Consider the following 24,020-nt stretch of genomic DNA (forward strand, 5'->3'; position numbering starts at 1 on the left):
AGGAATATTGGTGGTGGGGAATGTGCACTTGTGGAGGGATGGGTGTTTGATCATTGTGTGATTGTAACCTAAGCATGAAAGTTTATAACTATCTCACAGTGATTCAATAAAATTAATTTAAAAAAAGGGGGAAAAACCCCAAAACTTTGAAGTATCTATTTGCACTTTAGATTTTTTTAAATGCAATATATTAAATTGTGTATTTTTTGATCTCCCCCTACCCCAATATCCCCGACACATTTCCCCTACTCTTCCCTGCCCTACAGATGATGGAAATGGGGTTCCAAGAGCAGCAAGCGGAGGAAGCAGAGTCCTGCCACGCCCCTGTTTCTGTTTCTCTCAATTACCCGGGTACTATCTGCGATTTTCACTCCAGGCCCTTGAAGCCTATAGAAGTAATTAATGGCAGCTCAGAAGTGAAGAAGCACCTGGCTGCCTTTAGACACCTTCCTGGGTGAGTGGGATAGACGCGTTTCCCGCTACAATTCCAAGGGGATAGTCAGCACAAACGTAAAGGGTCACTAAGATTTAACTCTTACATCAAAGAAGAAAGTTGGGTGCTTCCCAGGGACTGAAGGTGATTCCTTTTGCTTTTCTTAAGCTAACTGCATTGTAATTATACTGATTCACATGCTTCTAAGAGGTAAGGTTGTAACTCAAAATGGAGAATATTAGTCCCTCCTGGAAATAAATATAAGAAATAGCTTTTCTGGGGCTGGAGCAATAGCACAGCTGGTAGGGTGTTTGCCTTACACACGGCCAACCCAGGTTCAATTCCCAGCATCCCATATGGTCCCCCAAGCACCACCAGGGATAATTTCTGAGTGTAGAGCCAGGAGTAACCCCTGTGCATCGCCAGGTGTGACCCAAAAAGAAAAAAAATAGAAATAGATTTTTCTCCATTTAGAATGTTATAACTTTTGTTCATATCAGATTTTTAAGAATAATCCTTTCTTTTTCCCCTTTGGTTTGGACCACATCATATGATCTTTCTGATATGTAGAATCTGACTAAAACTGACTGAATATTCTAAAATAAATTTGCTGACAAGGTTTTTTTATTCTTCTCTAATATAATATGATTTGAACTGAGATGCCAGTGGTGCAAACCACAAATTTCCTTGATCTATTTCAGAACATTTTAGAGACATCTACTGGAAAAGTACATTATTGCAAATTTTATAAAGCATACCAGAAGTATGTTGCGACTGGCATTTCTAAAAATGTCTTGAATTTCATATCAAAAATGAGTTGCACTGTAGCACTGTCCTCCCATTGTTCGTCGATTTGCTCGAGCGGGCACCAGTAATGTCTCCATTGTGAGACTTGCTACTGTTTTTGGCATATTGAATACGCCACAGGGAGCTTGTCACGCTCTGCCATGCGGGCGGGGTACTCTTCATAGCTTGCCAGGCTCTCCTAGAGGGATGGGAGAATCGAACCCGGGTGAGCCACGTGCAAGTCAAACACCCTACCCGCTGTGCTATCGCTCCAGGCATTGATATGCATTGTCAATATCATTGTATCACTATATCACTGTCATCCTGTTGGTAGCATATTTATCTTATGGTGAAAATATGTTGCAAGGAAACTTGTAGAAATCCGGGTTTGAAACATCACGTTTTCTAAATGTTCTGTGAATAAAATCATGTCCCAATGTTGTAAGGGATGAGTATTGAAGTTGCTGTCCTGGTAGCTATAAATCCAGGTCATTTAAAATCTTGTGAGGATTCAGATGAGGTTTAAAGAGTTTATCAATCACAATGATTATTCCTGCCATATTTGGGGTGATTGTCACATGATACGGTATAGAATGTGATGTCACAGAAAACCTGGCAATTTTTTTCAAGAGATTAAAAGACTTGTGCAGTATAAAGTGAGAAGAAGGAGAAGGAGGAGGAGGAGGAGGAGGAGGAGGAGGAGGAGGAGGAGGAGGAGGAGGAGAAGGAGGAGGAGGAGGAGGAGGAGAAGGAAAAGAAGAAGAAGAAGAAGAAGAAGAAGAAGAAGAAGAAGAAGAAGAAGAAGAAGAAGAAGAAGAAGAAGAAGAAGGAGGAGGAGGAGGAGGAGGAGGAGGAGCAGGAGGAGGAGAAGAAGAAGAAGAAGAAGAAGAAGAAGAAGAAGAAGAAGAAGAAGAAGAAGAAGAAGAAGAAGAAGAAGAAGAAGAAGAAGGAAAAAAGAGACTTGACTTGTGATTGAGTATGAATTAGAAAGGAAAAGAATGTGTAACCCTCCCCCCACCCAACACACACACACAAAATACACAGAATAGACAAAAGAATAATAAAAGTCTCAGGGACAAAGGGACACAATGGCTATTGATGCCACCAGGGTAGCAATCGGACTAATAAAAAATTCAACAGCTTTCGTGCACTGTCATAAAGATGAAAAGTAGGATGGTCAGACTCGTACAGGAAACAACAGTCATCCCTGGAGGAGTCACAGCTGTACTGGAACTGAATGTACCACAGCGGGTACAAGGAGGGTGTTTCTGATGGGAGACGATCTGGAAATTTTTCCTTCCCCACGTCTCAAGAGGATAAGCACATCTTCACAGCAGTCTAATCAGAAGACAAGTCATCGACGGCTAGTTCTGATTAGAGCATCTTGACAGAGGGCATAACCATTTGGGGGGCACTTTTGTTAATAAAGAGTTAAGATCACGATCACGACCATCCTGCTATTCGTCGATTGCCTCGAGCAGGCCCCAGTAACGTCTCCTTCATCCTAGCCCTGAGATTTTTTTTAAAAAAGTGCCATATTCAAGGCTCTTTCAGGGTTAGGAGAATGAGACCCATCATTGTTACTGGTATTTGGCATATTGGGTACGCCACGGGGAGTTTGCCAGACTGACGTGTGAGCAGGTTACACTCGGTAGCTCGCCAGTTTGTCCAAAACCAGAACCAAAGAGTTAAGATAATGAGTCATAAATCTGACATCAAGGATACCCGCAGGTTGTTTCCAATTAGAACACAATTAGAACATTAAACAATCAAAGCCAGGCTATTTGGACTCCACTTAAGTATTTCATTTAATACCTGGAAGAAGGGGGGAGGGGGAAGCACACAGTAGATCGTCAAAACCATCAACGACTCTTGTTCCTTGTTTCTTTCATTTTAATGAAATTTGTCATGGCCCTCTACCCCCCTCATTTACACGTATCTATCACTGCAGAGATCAATAATTAATCAGTGGGTAAAAAGGTCAAAACATACGGCATGAACTCATGATGTGCTTTGCCCCTTCACATGTTTCATTCAGCCCTTTATATGGAATTGAGTACATGATAACATTTTAAATTTCTGGAAAGCAGGCACTTAAATATCTTAAAAATAGAATGAAGTTCATCTTTCTAAGGTAGCCCTTTATGCTAAAAGATGAATGTAAAAACTAATCTTATGCTTCAGACGGATTATTCTAAATATCATCAGAAAATTTAACTGCTAGAAAGACTAGAAATAAACATGCTTTACCCTGTGGTTATATCTGTGTACCTCATGAAAACCAAATGTGCTTTGAAGGAAAGATCATATTTACATTTTTAGGGGAATATGCCAATTTACCTTGTTCTAGATATTTTCGGCATAGATATTGTGTGTAATTGTTTAGCTGATTATCTAGTACATAACCATGTGACACTCTGAAATCTACTAAAGTTTTATAACATCTCTGAGATTTAGGCCATACTCAAAGCAAATAACATTGCAGTGTAATTATCCTACAGATTTGCATTGAATAAGCTGGAAGAACCATATATAATTTCCCTTACTGAGCCTCAAGGTTCCTGGAGGTTTGGTATTACAATTTTCTTTTTCTTAATGTGAATCATAATGGTTTCTTCACACTGACATTAATTTTTAATCACAGTCTCTTTCACTGCTGATTGAATTCCCCACCACTGCTAATGGACTTTCTTGTAATATTCATTCATTTAAGATGTATGCTGATGCCATATCTTATTTTTCAAAGGAAACCTGTTTAAAGTCAAAAGAAAAATAATAGTCACATGGATGTTAGGGCGCAGTGGGTTACCATGTATTTGATCAGTCTTGTGAACAGAAAACCTTAAAATCTTGGTAGAAATGATGGCTCTATTACAATATTTTTAGAAAGCAGAATTATTCATGCGCCATTTATATATTCTTTAATGTTGAATTGCACTCATAGGCATAATATTTCAAATAATTGAACTGGAGAAAAATCTAGACGGTAGTCTTATTTTTGCAAAGGGTTACTTCTCATGATAATTAAAAATATGCAATTAAGATTTTGACATCTTAATAAGACGTATCTCTAGAACAAAACATTAGAACAAAAATGATAATAGTCATATCTCCATTTGCTCATATAAAACCAACAAAAAAGTGGAAGAAATCAGAGAACAGTGTGTAGGATTTTAGGGGGCTATAACGGCAAATAAGAACCTTTCAAAAAGTTAACAGTTCCAATAGTTTGGTGGCATGTTCGTGAACCTTACTTCAAAAGAGAACATGCATTTATTTCTTCTCTGAAGTCAATTTTTCCTTCTTTAGAAGTTTCGTAGTTTTGATTATGATTATGACATTAGTCAGCACATACCTTTCATCTGACAGTTGTGACCACTGAAACCCGGGCAGCACTTCCATTCCAATGAGGTGACGATTTTATGTTGCATCTTATAGACAGGACTCGAGACCTGAGATCTAGAGACGAGAGAAATTCAGGGGAGGGACTGGAAAACTGTCTCTCATTAACTTAAAGTAATTGGGGAGATGCCTGAAATATAATAAATAGAAAGTATATCTCTTATGATGATGATATGACTTTCATTTATATTACTATTAAACTTAAATTCCTTTAAATATATATGTATAAATATATATATATATATATATTTTCCTTTTTGGGTCACACCCAGCGATGCTCAGGGGTTACTCCTGGCTCTGCACTCAGGAATTACTTCTGGCGGTGTTGGGGGACCATATGGGATGCTGGGAATTGAACCCAGGTCTGCTGCATGCAAGGCAAATGCCCTACCCGCTGTGCTATCACTCCGGCCCCCTAAATATATTTAAAAAATTAGGGATTTTATGTCTTTATACTTTTGGATTTTGTAACTTTACCTGTCATATTTTCTAATGATATTGTAGCTTTTCTCTTTATAATGCTTTTCACTAAGCGAATATTAAAAGGTGTTTTAATTTCAACATTGAAATAGTTAGCAAGGATAAAGTTTTTGCTTTGATTCTCAATATTTTCTTATACCCTAATGGTAATCTTTATAGACCTGCTTTTTATCCAATTCGGTACCAAACAACTTAAAACAAATCACTTATCAATGATTCTAATTGAAACGAAGATAACCTATCATTTTCAATCTGCATTTCTTTCTCTCCCAAGTTGTAAAATGATACTACATATGATTTCATATAGTATTTCTCAGGGAGAGAAAGAGAGGAGGGTGAAAAAGGGAAAGGGAGGGAGGGATGGAGGGAGGGAGAGAGAGAGAGATCTGAGAAAATATTATTTCAGGAGAGAAACCATAAAAGGTAAATGAAAATATTAAATTCTGAAGGTAAAACTTTATGACAAGTAGTGCATCTGCTAAATTGCAGACCGGGTATATGCTTTAAATTGTAAACATATTGGACCATATTATTTTTATACCCGTGACTTTAATTCTTAGCTAATATGGAATGGGTAGGTATTATCTTTATAATTCTCATATTAGTTCCATCAAGAAGTTATAATCATAGTGCTGATTTGTTGTTTAGGAGTGAGAAACAGAAAGATGAAAATACTTAGGTACTCTTAAAAGTGGTAGATATGATGTTTTAATACATACTCTGTGGGTTAATCTTTATTTTTATCTTAGGATTTGTCACATACACTTAAGTGGAGAAAGCAGTGCAGTGCTTCATGACTAGGATTGTTTATTGTGAGAAGAAAATGCATTATCATAGACTAGACTTAAGGATATCTGGATTTTATCTTCTTTAACTTGATGTGTAAGTATGTGTGAGGTTACTCCTAGATAAAAAAAAAAAAGATGAGCTGGGGCTGGAGCAATAGCACAGTGGGTAGGGTGTTTGCCTTGCACGCGGCCAACTTGGGTTTGATTCCCAGCATCCCATATGGTCTCCTGAGCACCGCCAGGGGTGATTCCTGAGTGCAGAGCCAGGAGTAACCCCTGTGCATCACTGGGTGTGACCCAAAAGGCAAAAAAAAAAAAATGAGCTATCCAATTCCTTCCAACTCTAAGAGTAGGCTAACCATTTATATGTGGTTTGCTTTTCGTGGTTTTCATTTCTTTTCGGTCCATTATATTCAATAAATAGCTCTGTCCGTAAAATATCATCTCAACTCAAGTAGCTAAAGATAAGCTGCTTTTTTTTTATATGTGGTATATGTGGCTTGGACACCAGATAGAATAAAAGATGACATACTGCTTAAGCACTGAGAAAGTGACTGAATGAAGAGACCCATATAAAAAGAGGTTAAAAGATGAGAATAGAAGACATACAATTCTGAACTGCTTGAAGAAAACGAAAGCTCGCCTTGAATCCAGAAGGTCAGAAATTGTAATCGAGAAACGTTTCATGACTGAAAAATTAAGAATTCGTTCCTTGTGTCATGTGTCCACAAGGAAATTGTCCCAAAGGGAGTAAATGAAAAAAAGGGAAGTGAGGATCAGGTCTCCCTAAGCCCTGGGCTGTGCTTATATCTCTGGACCACGCTCCTTACTTATCCCTCAAAGATAACAAAACACCTGGATTGAAGGTAGCCTTACTGCACACTGTTCTGGGCTGCCAAGGTGTCAGATTCACTGCCGGGCTTTTTCTGTCTGACAATTTGCTTAATATCCACATCATGTCCTGAATAACAATTTTAGTTTTTATTTAAGCTTCTTTTGAATCAGCATCTGTCCCTCGCTGAGCTACAGTGAATATATTCAGAGAATTTATCAATTGCTAAATCATATAGTCCAGGATAATTATGGAGGATTTTTTAAAGAAATGAAAGCCACGAGAAGCAATTAAAATAGACATTAGAAGAAAAATTCCACTCAAATGCTTTCCCATGCATAACTGCAATTAGAGCCTTGTTTTGTTACGGGTTTCTCTCTGTGCTATAGCATAGCCTATGCCCACAAAAAAAGAAGTCATTAATAAGATTTTAAGACTCTGTATAAATTTCACAGTGAATTAAAGGAAAGGATGGCTGATTAGGTTACAGGATAGGAGTAATTATAATAGTAAAAGTAAAAACAAGCATGAAGGTTGACATTTATTGAAGACTCACATAAGTCCCAGGCACCAGGCTAAGTAGATTACTGCTTTATTACATATTCTAAAACCTACCATGTGTATCATTAGTGTTGTTAGTGTCTGTCTTTAACTTTCTCAAGATCACTCATCTAGTTTGATAGGGTGACCTTCCTCTGACCTTACCATGCATATGTAACCGGGGGTGATTAATTTACTATATCATAGGTCATATATGGTTATGGTGAAAGCAGTGATTATTTCCAAGAAAAATATTTACCTCTGAGGGCAGGAGCCTCTGAGCCAGCCACAAGGTGCTTTTCCACTTGGAACATGTGTGACCTGGTGATCCAGTACCACCGTAGGAGACAATCGAGTGTGTACATAAGCACACCAGTTCCTAGGGGAGAAACACGCTTGGTTAGGAAAAAGTAACCATGAAGAGGAATTCTTTTTTTTTTTAAATTTTTATTAGTGAAATCCCATGAGATACAGTTGTAGACTTACAAATTTTTGTGCTTGGGTTTCAATTATACAATGATCGAGTACCCATCCCTCCACCAGTGCCCTTTCCACCACCATGGATCCCAGTATCCCTCCCACACCCATCCCCCATCCCACCCTGCCTCCGTGGCAGGGCATTCCCTTTTGTTCTCTCTCTCCTTTTGGGTGTTGTGGTCTGCAAAAGAGGCATTGAGTGGCAATCATGTTTGGTCTGTAGTCTACTTTCAACATGCATCTCCCCTCCTGGGAGAATCCTCCAAACACCCTTTATTTTTATTTATTTATTTATTTATTGAATCACCGTGGGAAAGGTTACAAAGCTTTCAGGTTTAGGTCTCAGTCATGCAAATATCAAACACATTTCCCTTTACCAATGCTTATTTTTTACCATGAAGAACCCAATAAAAACCCACCCCCCACCCCTCCCAGTCCCTGTGAGGCAGATGAATTCTAGTTAACACTCTATCGGCTTTTATTAGATTCATTGTTTCAATAAAAGATTCACCACTATTATTTAGAGTTTACCCCCCCCCCCCAATCAGACATGCTGAAAAAGCATTGTGAAGTGATTTGCTTTCTACAGCTGGGTTCAAGAATTAAATGTTGGTTTTGGATTTCTGCTATTTTACTTATTGACCCTGGAAGTATTTCTACTGAAAGTCAGATAGTTAAGAAATTGGTTTCTGTGCTCTGGAGTCGTGGCCGTGCTGGAGAGCCGCTAATGGGGGGCAACTAGTGTCCTCAGTAGGGCGTGAAGGGCGGACCGAAATGCCCCCCTTCCCATGAGGTTTTAGTTGCCCCCACACCACAGGCTCATACCTGCTGTCCACAAGGCTCCCATGCGGCTGCCATCTTTCTTTCCAGAGAGGAGAGGGTGACTGGGGCAACACCCTTTCCCCTCCGGACAGACATGATGGCCTGGATTAATGCATAGTCCATTCACTTTTCTGCTCCAAGCTGCTGGGTTCTGCATTAAGTCCTTGTGCTTCTGGGGCCGTGGCCGTGCTGGAGAGCCGCTCGCGGGGGGCAACTGGTGACCTCGGTAGGGCGTGAAGGATGGACCGGAACGCCCCCCTTCCCATGAGGTTTTAGTCGCCCCCACACCACAGGCTCATACCTGCTGTCCACAAGGCTCCCATGTGGCCGCCATCTTTCTTTCCAGAGGGAGGAGGGCAGAAGGGAGCAACACCCTTTCCCCTCCGGGCAGACATGATGGCCTAGATTAACGCACCAAACACCATTTATTTGGTGCTCCCTTCTCTATCTGAGCTGCCCAGTTCCCTAGAATGCCCACCTGGCCTCTAAGCTATGGAGTAAACCTCCTGGTACTTATCTTGGCTATTCTTGGGTATTAATCTCCTATTTTGTTACTTTATATCCCCCAGATGAATGCAATCTTTCTATGTCTATCCCTCTCTTTCGGACTCATTTCGCTTAGCATGATACTTTCCATGTAGTACCACTTGTGTGTAAATTTCATGACTTTATCTTTGAGGAATTCTTTTTATAAAAATTATTTCATAACCTTTCCCTCCAGAAGTTAGTTAGCATTTGCTTTGTAATATTTTGGACACTTAAGGACCTAATGTTCTTCTATGAATCCATCTGACTCAGTGATTAATCAGTCCAAAGCAGATAAACATCCAGTTTCTTGCAAAGGAGTTTTTTGAATGAAAAGATGAAATATTTGGTGCCATAAAGAGAAGTCAGTTGCATAAACAGAGTCTTTGGCACATTTTTTGAAAGCATGGTGGAATTTGAGGCCAAATGATGTGAAACAAAGAACTGGAAAACCAAGAAGAACTAAAAGAACTAGAAACCCCAAAGTATTGGCGACCCAATAAAAACAAAAAGATTCAAAATTGATAGAATTACAAAAAAAGGATGTTTTTAAAAATTAGGTTTCCCACGTAAATCCACTGATTATTCTAATAACAGAGAATGACTAACTTCAACAAATGCAGTTAAATAGCTAAACATTGGTGAATGATGAGAAAGCGGAGTGAGTAAGGGACAGAAAAAAAATTACCAGTCTATATACTCTGGGCTTTGAAAAAGAGAGATGGTTGATAGATGAATACTTTATGAATATATAAATATTATTTGTGAGACTAAGTCCACTTATTAAAATCCTAACCAGCAAAATAATTTCACATCTAACACAGTTGAGTAGGGGAAAAAGCAGGTCTGCAGGCTGTCTATGAGTCAAAGCAAACTTTGATCCAGAATAAATCAGATCTATAACCACAGCTAACAAGTACCTGGTAGGATTCAGAATGAAGTTTGTGCTGCTAATGAAATATTCTTATTAATGGGATATCAAGCAACATTTCAAAACCAAATTATCTTCCAAAATTAACTTTAAAGTAGAACATTAAGCTTAGAAGAATATCAGACAGTATAAAGGTGAATGGAGTGATCCTTTGCAAGCTTTTAGCTTAAATCAAGAAGTTGCGGTGCCTTCCCAGACCGATGACCATGGTTGGGAGAAGGCCATCGCTTTCCAGTGTTCCATTTTCCACATGGCTGTAACCCTTAAACTTCATCTGCATTTGGGATTCTCCTTAAGGGTCCTAACTCTGCTTGTGCACCAATATGGACTAAAAAAAAAGAAAGAAAGAAAGAAAGAAACTTGCATGATTTCTTGGATGTTCCAAATGAATAGTTTATTCTAGGAAAAAGGCAGAAAACATGTTCAGTTATTGATGAGCAAGAGATCAACTTTCAGAACTTGTAAAATAAGAGAGTTGGCGGCAGGTGAGGTAGCAAGGTGAGGTCAGGGAACTGTCTCACCGTGGCCCATCCAGGCTCCATCTCTTCCACGACATACGGTTCCTGAGGCCTGCCTGGAGCAATACCTGAGCACAGAGCCAGGAGTAAGCCCTGAAAACAGCAGGGTGTGGCCCCAAAGCCCCCCAAAGGGGGATATTTAATTTTCACTTACATAATTACATCTTGCAGATAATAAATGAAGGAAAGTGTAAATAATCAGGGTTTTTTTTTGGGGGGGGGAGGGACAGAACCAGTAGCGCCTGGGGTTCATGCCTGGCTTTATACCCAGGGGTCACTGCTGGTGGTGGTCAGGGGACCGTAGCCTGTGCCAGAGCACAAGCGCTCCCCAGCTGTGTGCAGGGCCAGCGAGCACCAACCCCCCTGGACCACCTTTCTGGCCCTCTTTAATTTTTGGGTCACACCCGGCGATGCAAAGGAGTTACTCCTGGTTCATGCACTCAGGAATTACTCCTGACGGTGCTCAGGGGACCATATGGGATGCTGGGAATTGAACCTGGGTCAGCTGCGTGCAAAGCAAACACCCTCCCCGCTGTGCTGGTTTATCTCCCACCCCCCCCCCCCCAGTGGCACTTTTACCCCATACTGACAATTAAATTCTTTAGAGGGTTCAGTCTCACAGGGAGTAAAGATTCATTTAAATAACTGAATTTAAAGACTACATCAAAAGAATTTGATTAAATTGTCCTTTGAAGCACACCCTGATCAGATCATGACCCAATAATACCCATTTTTAATCTGAACTGACAATGGTCTAAAGCAGAAAAAAAAAGCTAAATAATGACCAAAAGAAAGATGTTTTCTTTAAAAAATAAAGGACAGGGTGGGAGAGATAGCGCTGAAAGTAAGGTGCATGCCTTACCAACCTGGGTTTAACCCCAGGCACCACATACACTTCCCATGAGCACCTCCAGCACTGCTGGAGCACAGAGCCAGGAGTAAGCTCTGAGCACTGCTGGGTGAGCCCCCCAGAAAAAAAACAAAAAGAAGAGAGAGAAGGGAAGAAAGGAAGGAAAATCAGAAAAAAAGAAAAAGAAATAAGAGAGAAGAAAGAAAGAAAGAAAGAAAGAAAGAAAGAAAGAAAGAAAGAAAGAAAGAAGAAAGAGAAAGAAGGAAGGAAAGAAAGAAGAAAAGAAGAGAGGAAAAAACCCTAAGAATTGCTATCATCACTACAAAGCTCTTTATATTACAAATTAATAAATTTCATGTCATGCATTTTGTAAAAGACTCAGCCTAACTTTCCATACTGATAGCCTGAGTGTCAGGTCACTGATAATCTATCACGGAACTGACACAAGAACACAAAAACTGCAAATCCTGGGGATGCTCACTGAAATTAATGAGAAAATGGAATGCAATTTTTTCTCAGGAAGAGATTTCATGACTGGGTGGAGACTTGATTAATTGGAAAGTTTTAGGACTTCATTTCTTATAATTTCTTCATTTTGGTTTTGGTTTTGGGCAGCACCTGGCGATGCTCAGGGCTTACTCCTGGCTCTGCTCCTGGCAGGCTCAGGAGGCCATAAGGGGTGTCCTGAGTAGGTTGCTTGCAAGGAGAGTGCCCTACTCACTTTACTATTGCCCCAACCCTATTCTTATCATCATTTGTTGATATAACCTTAGGTATTCACAGAGGAATAAGAGGAAAATGGAACAGAATAGAGCAAACCTTGGGACTTCTAACAATTAGCACATTTTTATAGGGAAGATCTCTCTCTCTCTCTCTCTCTCTCTGATTTTATACCATACCTGATGATATTCATAAGTTGCTCCTGGTGGATCTGGAATTATAGCACAGTGGGTAGGGTGTTTGCCTTGCACGCAGCCAACCCAGGTTCGATTCCCAGCATCCCATATGGTCCCCCCGAGCACCGCCAGGAGTAATTCCTGAGTGAATGAGTAACTCCTGTGCATCACCGGGTGTGACCCAAAAAAGAAAAAAAAAAAAAGAAAGAAGTCGCTCTTGACTCTGTGCTCAGGGATCACTTCTGGCGGGTTCAAGGGCCTTATGGGAATCGAACCCAGGTTAGCCAAGAGCAAGACAAATGCCCTACCAACTGTACTATCAGTCCGGCCCTGCCTCTTTTTTTGATGGGGCAAATTTAAAAAATGTGACCCCAAACCAAAAATAGCTTCACCTGGATGATCTTAGTAAGTCATTCTTTGAACAACGTGTTATGTTTTTCCCTCTAACTATATAGTTCACTCCTTTTTAAAATTTTTTCCTTTTTTTGGCCTGGGGATGGGGTGGGGCAGACCTGGCAGTGTTCAATACTTACTCCTGGCTCTGTGCTCAGGGATCACTCCTGGCTGAGCTTGGGGACAATATAGGGTGCTGGGGATGGAACCCAGGTGGGCTGTGTGTGAGGTGAGGCAAGTGTCCTACCAGCTGTCCAATTGATCACGCTCCTCCTTTGTCAAATACTAGAAGATATTTTAAGTGGAAGGGAAGAATTTGTTTTCTAAAATAATCACATAAAACAAATTTTCAAAGTCAATCATACTCCGGTCATTTTCAGAGGAAATTTATGCTACTTTAATTTTCTGGTTAGTTGAAGCTAAAAGAAAAAAAAAAAAACTTTTACAGACCAACTTTTGCGATTAAAAATCTTGTCATCCAGCCTCATTGGTTTTGCTTTTCACACTGGGTACAGTGGGGTGAGTTCTGGTGCGAGGGGACTACAGATGCCCAGCGCTGCCATTCTTGGGCATGTGCAATGCCAGGCTGGTAGAGCTTTAGGGGACGCAGATGTGTGTGTCCCCATGCCAACGCGGGCACGGGTGTTGATACATCTCTACACCAAGTCTCATGGCCAGCGGCAGCACATTTTAATGAACTGCACTGAGCCAGGGATGTGGAACATATATAATTTATGAGCAATGATTCTTTAAGTTACTTTGGTGTATCCATGTTACCTAATTCTTGGTGGTTTTTTTTTCTTTTTGAGTCCCACCCAGCAATGCTCAGGGGTTACTCCTGGCTTTGCACTCAGGAATCACTCCTGGCGGTGCTTGGGGGACCCTATGGGATGCTGGGAATCGAACCCGGGTCGGCCGCATGCAAGGCAAACGCCCTCCCCACTGTGCTATTGCTCCAGCCCCTTGTTTTGGTTTTGACCTTTTCCCCACAGCACTCAGCGTTTACTCTTGGCTTTGTGCTCAGGATTAAATCTTTTTTTTTTTTTTTTTTTGCTTTTTGGGTCACACCCAGAGATGCTCAGGGGTCACTCCTGGCTCTTCACTCAGGAATCATTCCTGGTGGTGTTCAGGGGACCCTAAGGGATGCCAGGGATCAAACCCTGGTCGGCCGCGTGCAAGGCAAATGCCCTACCCACTGTGCTATTGCTCCAGCCCCAAAATTCACTCTTGACAGTGCTCAGGGGATGTATGTGTGTATGTTTGTGGCCCTGGGGATCCAACTGGACTCAACCTTACCCTTTGTGTATTATCTCGGGGGACCACTAACTTATTTATTTGCCCTGCCGATCACCACCCCCCCCCCCCACACACACACACACAAACAAACACACAAAACACACACCGACTTCTCTGATATCCAGGACAGTGCAAATTACTTCTATTCCAGTAGATGTCAGTCTTCTCCAGTGCTCAGACCGCAAAAACACTTAAAAGGCAGACTAACTGTGATGTTTTATGTTGTTTCTGTAAACAAATGCTTTTAACATGTTTTTTCCCAAATAGCAATTTTTTAAATAACACATTTTCCTGTCTAAAGGTAAAAACAGCGGGTGTGAAAATGGAAAAACTTTTCATTTAAACTTTATGCAAGCATACTCATTCAAACTTATATAAGTTCATTGTATAAACACTCAGTCACTTTTGGTATGTAAGCAAACTGAATCTTTATATATTCAGCAGTGATCTACTGTGTAGAGATAGCAAAAAAATAAAATCAAAGGAAGTTATTCGTAGGGAAAAAATGAGATGCAGAATATATTTGTTTATTATTGTCACTCGTAATAATGGAACAAATACATTTAATTCCAAAGGAAATTCTTTTAAAAATCACTCTTTAACATTAAAGGGTGTTTTCTGCAGGATTACTGTTGTTGTTCTGTGCTCAAACCACATGTTCAGGGCTTAACTCAGGGCCGTGATCAAGGATCACTTTTGCCGAATTCTAGGGACCACACTGGGTGCCCAGGATTGAACTTGGGTGAGCCACAAGCAAGCCATCTGTCCTATTCACTTTACTACATCCTTGGCATCATTCTCTGTAACTTTTTTTTAAGAATGTGAGGATAAGCCACTTCACATGCAATTATTATTATTATTATTATTATTATTATTATTAGTTTTTATGAGTCACACCTTGAGATGCACAGGGTTTACTCATGGCCCTGCACTCAGGAATTACTCCTAGCGGTGCTCAGTGGACCATATGGGATGCTGGGAATTGAACTCGGGTCGTCCACATGCAAGGCAAACGACCTCCCCACTGTGCTATCTCTCCGGCCCCTTTAGATGTATCTAGACCTTCTGAAAATAAAATTGCAGTGTGCATGTTAAGTATTGAATATTTGTGGATCATTTTCCCCAGATTGCAAAGGCTGGAGGTAAGACTGGCCTTTAGAAGAACAGTACAAGAGGGCAGAGCTTCGGAATAAGAGTCCAAAGGGGAGGGGCGTGCCTTGCACAGGCTGACTGGGTTTGATCCTCGGCCTCTGATATGGTCCCCTGAGCACTGCCAGGAGTGAGCCGGGAGCATCCCTGGTAGCCCCTCCCAAAGAAAAACCACTCACCCAAGATTAGTGCCCCATCAAAGAGACCCAGGCATCTTTTCAGACATAATGAGCGTAGAGACAAAACAGACAAGACTTTCATCCATCCTCAGACAAACTGCACTAGGATTTTCAGATTCTGGAGCTGCTAGAAACAAGTGTTGCTGTTTCTAAGTGGCTCAGTCTAGCGCCTTTCGTAACCAGCGACCTGAACAGGGTACAAGAATACATCAGATTTTTCACATCTGAAAATCTCCCTGTTGTTTATTGTCAACTAATTGAATAGTACGAAGGCAGAATTACTTTACCAATCTTTGCAATTTAAGAGTTAAAAATAGTTAGGTCTTTGGGGCTAGAGCAATAGCACAGTGGGGAGGGCGTTTGCCTTGCGCGTGGCTGACCCGGGTTCGATTCCCAGCATCCCATGTGGTCCCCTGAGCACTGCCAGGAGTAATTCCTGAGTGCATGAACCAGGAGTAACTCCTGTGCATCACCGGGTGTGACCCAAAAAGAAAAAAAAATAGTTAGGTCTTTTTATAAGTGTTCCACTGAAAGTATTGAGAACAGCTCATTTAGTTCAACTTGTCTATTTTGGGGGTTGTAGTTTCCTGTGGTTTGTTTTGTTTTGTTTTTGGTGTTTGGATCATATCTGGCAATGCTCATGGGTTATTTCTTGCTCTGTGCTCAGGAATTACTCCTGGGGGTGTTGGGTGGGATGCCAGGGGTTGAACCTAGGTCAGCCATATCCAAGGCAAACCCCATACACGCTGAGTTATTGCTCTGTATCAATAAAGCAGCCTGTCTGTACATAAAGCAAAATTATGTGGCTTTTTGAAAAATAAAAAGCAACTAAAATGATATATAGCACTGTAGCACTGTCCTCCGCTGTTCATCGATTTGCTGGAGCGAGTACCAGTAACGTCTCCATTGGAGACTTTGTTGTTACTGTGTCTGGCATATCGAATACGTCACTGGGAGCTTGCCAGGCTCTGCCGTGTGGGCGAGATACTTGCTGGGCTCTCGGAGAGGGGCGGAGGAATTGAACCCGGGTTGACCGCATTCAAGGCAAACGCTCTTCCTGCTGTGCTATCGCTCCAGTCCCAAAAGATATATTAAAAGAAATTATATTATCAGATAGCAAACATTTGTTCTGTTTTGTTTTCTACCTTTATTTATCTTCTGGCTTTTTTAAATCTGGCCCCACACCCAGAAGTGTTCCAGGCTTATTCTGGGCTCTGCACTCAGGGATCACCCCTCCTAGGGCTCAGGGGACCCTATGGGGTGCCCGGTTGGAATCCTACTTATCCGCATACAAGGCAAATGCCTTTCTCCCTTTACTATCTCTCCAACCCATTCTTCTGTCATTTTAAAGTAACATTTTGCCAGATTTTAACTATCCTAACCATTTTAACACTAAACAAAATGAAACAATAGAAGAAGTGAAAAAGTTGGGCTACCCCAAGTTTCTGCCTTACTCTCTTCCCATTAAAACACAACAAAACTGGGGCTGGAGAGATAGCACAGTAGGTAGGGCGTTTGCCTTGCACGCGGCCTACCCGGGTTCGATTCCCAGCATCCCATATGGTCCCCTGAGCACCGCCAGGAGTAACTCTTGAGTGCAGAGCCAGGAGGAACCCCTGTGCATCGCCATGTGTGACCCAAAAAGTAAAAAAAAAAAACTGTATTTCCCAAATAGATATCTGCAGTCTTGATTTCTGCTTTGAACTCTAAAAATAGACCCAATAATGGGTCATTTTTCTCAAAAAAATTTTTTTTTTATTTTTCTCAATTTTGTTGAGATACTTTCACAACTTTCCAAGGCTAAGAAAAGGATACTATTTACAAAACTGAGGTTTCTAGGGGCTCAAGTCCCGGCCCTGGCCCCCACCCCAAGGTTTCTAGGGCTCAACACAGTTACTGGAAGGTACCCTGAGGTGAGTGGTTTGGCTGCTTTATTCTCTGGGCCACGAGCAGTGTCAGGGCTGATTTCAGACTCTGGGAGGCTCAAGGGTTTGTTCTTGGTTCCAGCCCCGAGCCCAAGTGGCAGGCCAGGCCCCACCCACCAGACTTTTGCTCCTCCGCCCCTCTCAGAGAGCCCGGCAAGCTACCAACAGTATCTACCACATGGCAAAGCCTGGCAAGCTAACCCTGACGTATTCATATGCCAAACACAGTAACAAGAAGTCTCATGATGGAGATGTTACTGGGCCCTCTAGAGCAAATCCAGGAACAATGGGAGGACAGTGCTACAGTACTTTGTAGGAACCTATTTAGATGCAAACACTGAGCTCTTAGAGATGCAAAAGTGTGGCACTTCCAGGGGCTGGGTGGATGCCCTCAGGAAAGGGACTCTCTCAGAGATTTAAAAAGCTGTAAGAAGTCATGAAATTTACATACAAGTGGTACTACATGGAAAGTATCATGCTAAGCAAAATGAGTCAGAGAGAGAGAGACACAAAAAGATCGCATTCATCTGGGGGACATAAAGTAACAAAATAGATTAATAACCAAGAAGAGCCAAGGTCAGTACCAGGAGGATTACTCCATGGCTTAGAGGCCAGCCGGGCATTCTAGGGGAAAGGGCAGCTCAGATAGAGAAGGGAGCACCAAATAAAGGGTGTTTGGAGGATCCTTCCAGGATGGGAGATGCATGTTGAAAGTAGACTATAGACCGAACATGATTGCCACTCAATGCCTCTTTTACAGACCACAACACCCAAAAGGAGAGAGAGAACAAGCGGGAATGTCCTGCCACAGAGGCAGGGTGGGATGGGGGAACGGGGGTGGGAGGGATACTGGGATCCATGGTGGTGGAAAATGGGCACTGGTGGAGGGATGGGTATTTGATCATTATGTAATCAAAACCCAAGCACAAAAATTTGTAAGTCTACAACTGTACCTCATGGTGTTTCACTAATAAAAATTAAAAAAAAATTTAAAAAGGCTGTAAGAGTCTGACAAAGGCTGGACCCAAGACTCTTCCCTTGGGACAACACCCAGGTTAATGGCTCTGTCTATAGGAACCCCAGGACTAGGAGAAAATGCATCTCGAACCCATTCCCCAAACCCACTGGGCTTTGTCCTCTGAGATGAGTTGTTCTCTCTGGAACAGTATCCTTTCTCTCCCTGGGGCCGTGTCTCTCCCCTCTGACCTGGTTTTTCTGGAAAGAGAACTTTTTTGTTGGTTTGGTTTGGTTTTGTGGACACAACCAGCGATGCACAGGGGTTCCTCCTGACTCTGCACTCAAGAAGCACTCCTGGTGGTGTTCTGGGGACAATGTGGGATGCCGAGGATCAAACCGGGTCGACTGTTCACAGGGCGTTAAACACCCTACCTGCTGGACTATCGCTCCAGCCCAAAACAAAACTGTTGGACATCACTTTCTATCTCCTCCTGAAACTATTCTACGAGCGCAAAGGGTGGGGGTTAGGAAGAGGGATTCCTCGATGCCTGAGTCTCGTTGCTCACCCAGAACTCAGGAGGTGGGAACCAGTTCCCACACAGTGTAGACGCCAGCGCGGCTGGTGGGGACACTCAATCTGCCAGTGACTCACACGTCCCCAGCCTCACTGTGATGGGGACAGCAGGAAGGTGCTTCCTCTTTCCTCCTTTACTCACAGATGTTGGGCATTTGCCTTGCTGGTGGCCAACCTAGCTGACCTGAGTTCAGTTCCTTCACCCCTGTTGGAGAGCCCAGCAAGCTACCGAGAGTATCCCGCCCGCCTGGCAGAGCCTGACAAGCTCCCCGTGACGTACTCGATATGCCAAACACAGTAACAACAAGTCTCACAATGGAGATGTTACTGGTGCCCGCTCCAGCAAATCCATGAACCGCGGGGGAGGACAGTGACAGTGAACTAAACCACAGATTGAAGGGAGCTAGGAGGAAGAAGGAATGTCAAGGATGGACTGCAGATTCCTTCTTAGCATGCACCAAGCTGGTGGTGAAGGTTGAAGAACAGATATACCCGGCTAGGAACGTGGGAGACGTTAACAGCAGGTTGGCCAAGGTCACTCTTTGTTCATCCTGGGGAACACAGAGCCTCCTGGCCCTCTGCTGTTACTGGATAAGCTTCATGCCCAAGGTTTGCACCATTTTTGTTCAATATCGGTATTTGTGTGGACTGTTCCCCTCCAGGGCTTTAGTGAAGGATAAGATCCCCGAGGGCAGGACAGGTCTTTGCTACTGTTGTTTATAGGTTCATCCTGAACAACAGCAAAGTGGGAGCAGATGAGTTCTTCAGAAAATAAATGTTCAATGCACAGTTACGTTCAGCCTAGTTTCTTCTTTTTTATCCTGCCTGTTTTAAGTTGCTGGGTCACTAACCAACTGTCATTCTGCCAGAGAGCAAACCACAGCTCTGAGATATGCAAAAGTTCCTGCAATGCTAAAACAAGAAAGGGGACAAGATGAGACCAAAATATGCCAGAGAAATCATATATAATATAAATATTATACTATATATAATAATAATTTCTTCTAATAAGAATAACTATGAGGGCCTGAGAGGTAGTTTAGCAGGTAGGGCACTTGACCTTGCATATGGCTGACCAGGGTTCGAGCCCTGGCACAATGTATGACCTCTTGAGCACCACCAGGAGTGAGTCCTGAATGCAGAGTCAAAAGCACATCTTAGCAGACAGCTTGGTGGCCCAAAAACAGAAAGCAAAAAACAAAACCAGCAAATACACAACTATGAGATATCAAGAACAGTGAGAAAGATAATAACAACAAAAACATCACAAAGTTTATCCCCCATTAATTAGAGACGGGGCCATACTGGTAGTGTTCAGGGGCTGTCCCTATTTCCGGGTTTAGGAGCGACTCCTGGCAGTGCTCAGAGAACCTTACACAACACCAGGGATCAAACCCAGTTCAGCTGCACGCAAGGCAAGCACCAAAAGAAGGCTATACCCTGAACTATCTCTAGGGATCTCAATCAGTTTTCTTTAAAAGAGAGAAATGCAATGATTTATTTGGAAAAACATTCTTGACACGCCCACAAACCGATCTATGCTTACATTCTGCTTACTAATCTTTCACTGGGTGCCTTCTCGGAGACAGAGACTTTGCAAGCACAGAAAATATTTATTTCTCTATCTTCAAGGTCACATTTTCACTATAATTATCATACACTGTTGTCAGTGTAGTGGTAGCATTAAAGAGAACTGTGGTAACACAAGTGATACTTAAAGCCTGAGAAAATTTTTTGAATGCATTTTTATTAAGCGTGAAAGAAATGAATGAGAAGAAAAGAAGACTCTGGCTGGAGAGATAGCACAGCAGCTAGGGAGCTTGCCTTAAATGTGCCTGGCCCAGCTCGAGCGATAGCACAGTGGGTAGGGTGCTTGCCTTGCATGCAGCCGACCCAACAGATTCGGGTTCGATTCCTCCACCCCTCTTGGAGAGCCCGGCAAGCTACCGAGAGCATCTGCCCGCACGACAAAGCCTGGAGAGCTACCCGTGACGTATTCGAGATGCCAAACACCATGGAGCCAAACACCCAGTCTCACCATGGAGACGTTACTCGGCCCGCTCGAGGAAATCAATGAACAACAGGAGGACAGTGCTAGTGCTAGGTCCACCTTCAGCCCCAGACACTGCATATAGTTCCCTGGAGGCCTTCCAGGAGTGATCCCTGAGTACAAACCAGGAGTGACCCGTTGAGCACTGCTGGACGTGGCCTAACAACAAAAACCAGGAGAAGAGAAATGAAGAGAGGGCAGGGAGAGAAGCTCCAAGAGGCAGGCGAGGAACAGAGGCAGGAACCAAACAGCAGGGTGCAGTCAGAGAACTTTGACAGCACAGGGCCAAGAGGAAGATGAAGCTGCCGACACAGCAGGGGCCTGATGCCAGCCAGGCGGGATCCAGCTGGATGTGAGACTCATCTGCTGAAGAGACTCAGAAACTAGACAGTGAGCTCAGGGGTCAGGCTCGTTTGCCCACTTGGGTCCTAGGCTATTCCTGATGAAGGCGTGGGGAGGAGAGCGAGCTCCCTGATGCCAACCTCTCTGGGTTTAAATATTTACACTGGTATTTACTCATGAAGTGACCTTAGTTACTTAATCTTTCTGCAAAGAAATGATAACAGGGAAGATAGCTCAAAGGCCGGGAGCGGCCCCATTTGATTCAGCATCGCATAGACCCTAGAGAAACACCAGCCTAGGCAGGACTGAAACGGAGCAACACACCACTGATCCAGGGAACAGCAAACCATCAGGCCTGAGTCGTTGTTCATGGGTCTGTGGCTCTCGAGACACCCTTGGCATACTGGGGGAGCCCTCCTTCACCCCAAGAGTGCTAGAATCTTCCTAACGGAGTTACGGAAATGATTAGTCGCAATACGTATTTAGTTGAATGTGTGTATGTGTTCATCGTACTAACATCACCAAGAATTAACCCTACGAAGTATTTGTTACTAATCTTTTCAAATAAAGTGACAATATTAAAAAACAAAAACATAAACCTTCTTTGCATCAGCACTAGGTCCGGAAGAGTTAACTTTTCTCTAACACCATAATTAGTTGCATGGACATACTGAATAAGAAGTCTTAGACTTTATGGAGAAGATTACCAAAAGGGAATTTCAGACTGTCTCTCAAGATCTCAGCTTGGGGAATCTCTATGTGTGGTTGGTACTTGCATCTAAAATTAAGTTGGAGTTATTGGAAATTTCATGGGTAGAGTTCTGTTTGACAGCAGGTTACACCTTAAACATCTGTTTCCCCTGAGTATGTATGCAATTTGAAAACATCTGTCAGGTATGCTGGTGCTTTAGTTATGTGACATTATTTGGAAGCAAGAACTATTCTTATTTTGAAAATATCACCCATTTCTAGATCCTAGCAAGGTGCTGGGCACAAAATAAATATGAATAAGCAATCAGAAAGTAAACTGAGTGGGTTCTCAGATTTTGAGAACGAGACCCTTGAAGAAGCCAGCTAACATTTGAAATGAGTATTAGATTATTAACTACCAACCCTAAATGTAATTCTAAATGAACCTTTATACTTGCATTCTTCCCTTGTCGACAATAGTATTAGTAAAATAGTGAATAGGGAAAAATTCACTATTACTATAAATCACTTGTTTTACTATTTGACTCAAACTATATACTTCATATGTGCTATATGAAATTTGAGTGACATTTTTATTTGAATTGCCCCTTTTTTTAATCACATTTCTTATTTCATGAAAAACCTTTTGACAGATATCTCTAAACATTTCACAATAATTTCTCAAGTGCCCAAGAGTTAGATGTAATTGGTTTAAAAATGAAATGACAAACACTAACACAATGTGATGAACAGAAATGACTATTTGAGTGACTTAGGTTCTCAGTAATTGGCATTTGTTATTATTTTATAGACAAAAATCCTCTTATTTTTTAATGTGAGGTTTAAATTACATGAAAAATATCTGTTGTAGATAAAAATCTACCAATCTCAAGATAAACCTTTTCTAAATTTGTAGCATTTATTATGCAAATTGGGATTGTTTCAAATTCTACCCGGGGAATATGCTGTTTTAGCTTAATCAGATTTATTGACTTATTAAAAAGTTCCATCACCTTTAACTATGATAAGAATGGATTTGGAATAACTCAAATACACTGAAATGAACCTACATACTTGCATTCTTTCTTTGTCAACAATAGTTTTAGCACAACAGTGAATAGAGAAAAATTCACTGTTATTATAATTGACCTTTTTTTAATATAACTGGTATCAATGCTTACCTCAGTTGCTTAACTGAGCTATTACTATGCATCCTATAACTATTGTCCAATAGGCAAAAGGTACTTGAAAAGCATGGCTTTATAAAACTAAGCTGCTACTATTCTGAACATACAGAAAAATCTGAACATTAAAATAATAAGGAATTGCCCTGTGCTTTTCACAGGTGGTTTTTATTTGTGTTGTTTTGAAAGTCTTTTTGTTTAATGATGCTCTTTTAAGTGCCATTTCACTAGTAGTCTCCAACAATTATTCTGTGGAATTTTCTTGAACTTTGCATCAATATCCCTCTAAAAATTTCTTTCTTCCTATTCATCACCTTTATGATCACGGCAAAACTCAACATAACAATACTAGCAAAATTTGATTTCTTGTACATCGATTCTGTGAGATGTCTGCATCTAAACACATTCTGTTCATTTGAGTCTAATATTTCAACCCCACAAAGTTGATGCATTTTGTTGGTATTCTCTATATCAATATGTATTTTATATATCAGGAAACTAAGAAACTTCCACAGGTTTGAAGAGATCAATTGATTTGTTCAGTTACTGAGTTAAAAAGTTAACCAAGGCTGGATTCCAACCTAGCTCTTCTCGATATATGCTTGATAAATGTAGTTTCCTCAATATCAGGGGATCTCATTTTAAAAATCTGCTCAAGTCTCAATAATATCAGCATGTTTTTCCCTTTCACACTGTTGACACAGTTATGGGCACAATCGATTTACCCTTGAGTTGAATTACCTCTATAAACAATTACTGTGGTGATATGTCATTTGTTAGTGACTCTCTGTTACAAGTGCCTCTGAAAGTGACTTTGACTACTCCAATTAAAATAAAATTGCTGCCTTTTATTTGTTCATCTTTTCCCTATTAAACAAGGCAACACTTAATTATCTTGTCTAACTGGAATGCCATTCAATTTCATCTTGAGCATGAAATCATTTTCTGAAAGTGAGCTAGTTTAGCTGTGCGTGTGCTCCTTTCATAACCCGTATAGTTAG

At 41.6% G+C, this 24,020-nt stretch overlaps 1 protein-coding gene across 1 annotated transcript in view; it reads right to left on the reverse strand.

Annotated features, from left to right (window-relative positions):
- The window catches only part of MMRN1 (multimerin 1), a 54,943-nt gene that overhangs the window by 30,318 nt on the left and 605 nt on the right, over positions 1 to 24,020 (reverse strand). The window contains exons 2-3 of the mRNA XM_056111322.1: positions 7,521 to 7,640; positions 4,575 to 4,678 (exon numbers count right to left, since the gene is read on the reverse strand). Of these exons, the coding sequence (XP_055967297.1) occupies positions 4,575 to 4,678; positions 7,521 to 7,640 (224 nt within the window). The remainder of the gene's footprint in view (positions 1 to 4,574; positions 4,679 to 7,520; positions 7,641 to 24,020) is intronic.

Source organism: Sorex fumeus, unplaced genomic scaffold (assembly GCF_029834395.1).
Source record: "Sorex fumeus unplaced genomic scaffold, SorFum_2.1 ptg000013l, whole genome shotgun sequence".
Classification (NCBI taxonomy): Eukaryota; Metazoa; Chordata; class Mammalia; order Eulipotyphla; family Soricidae; genus Sorex; species Sorex fumeus.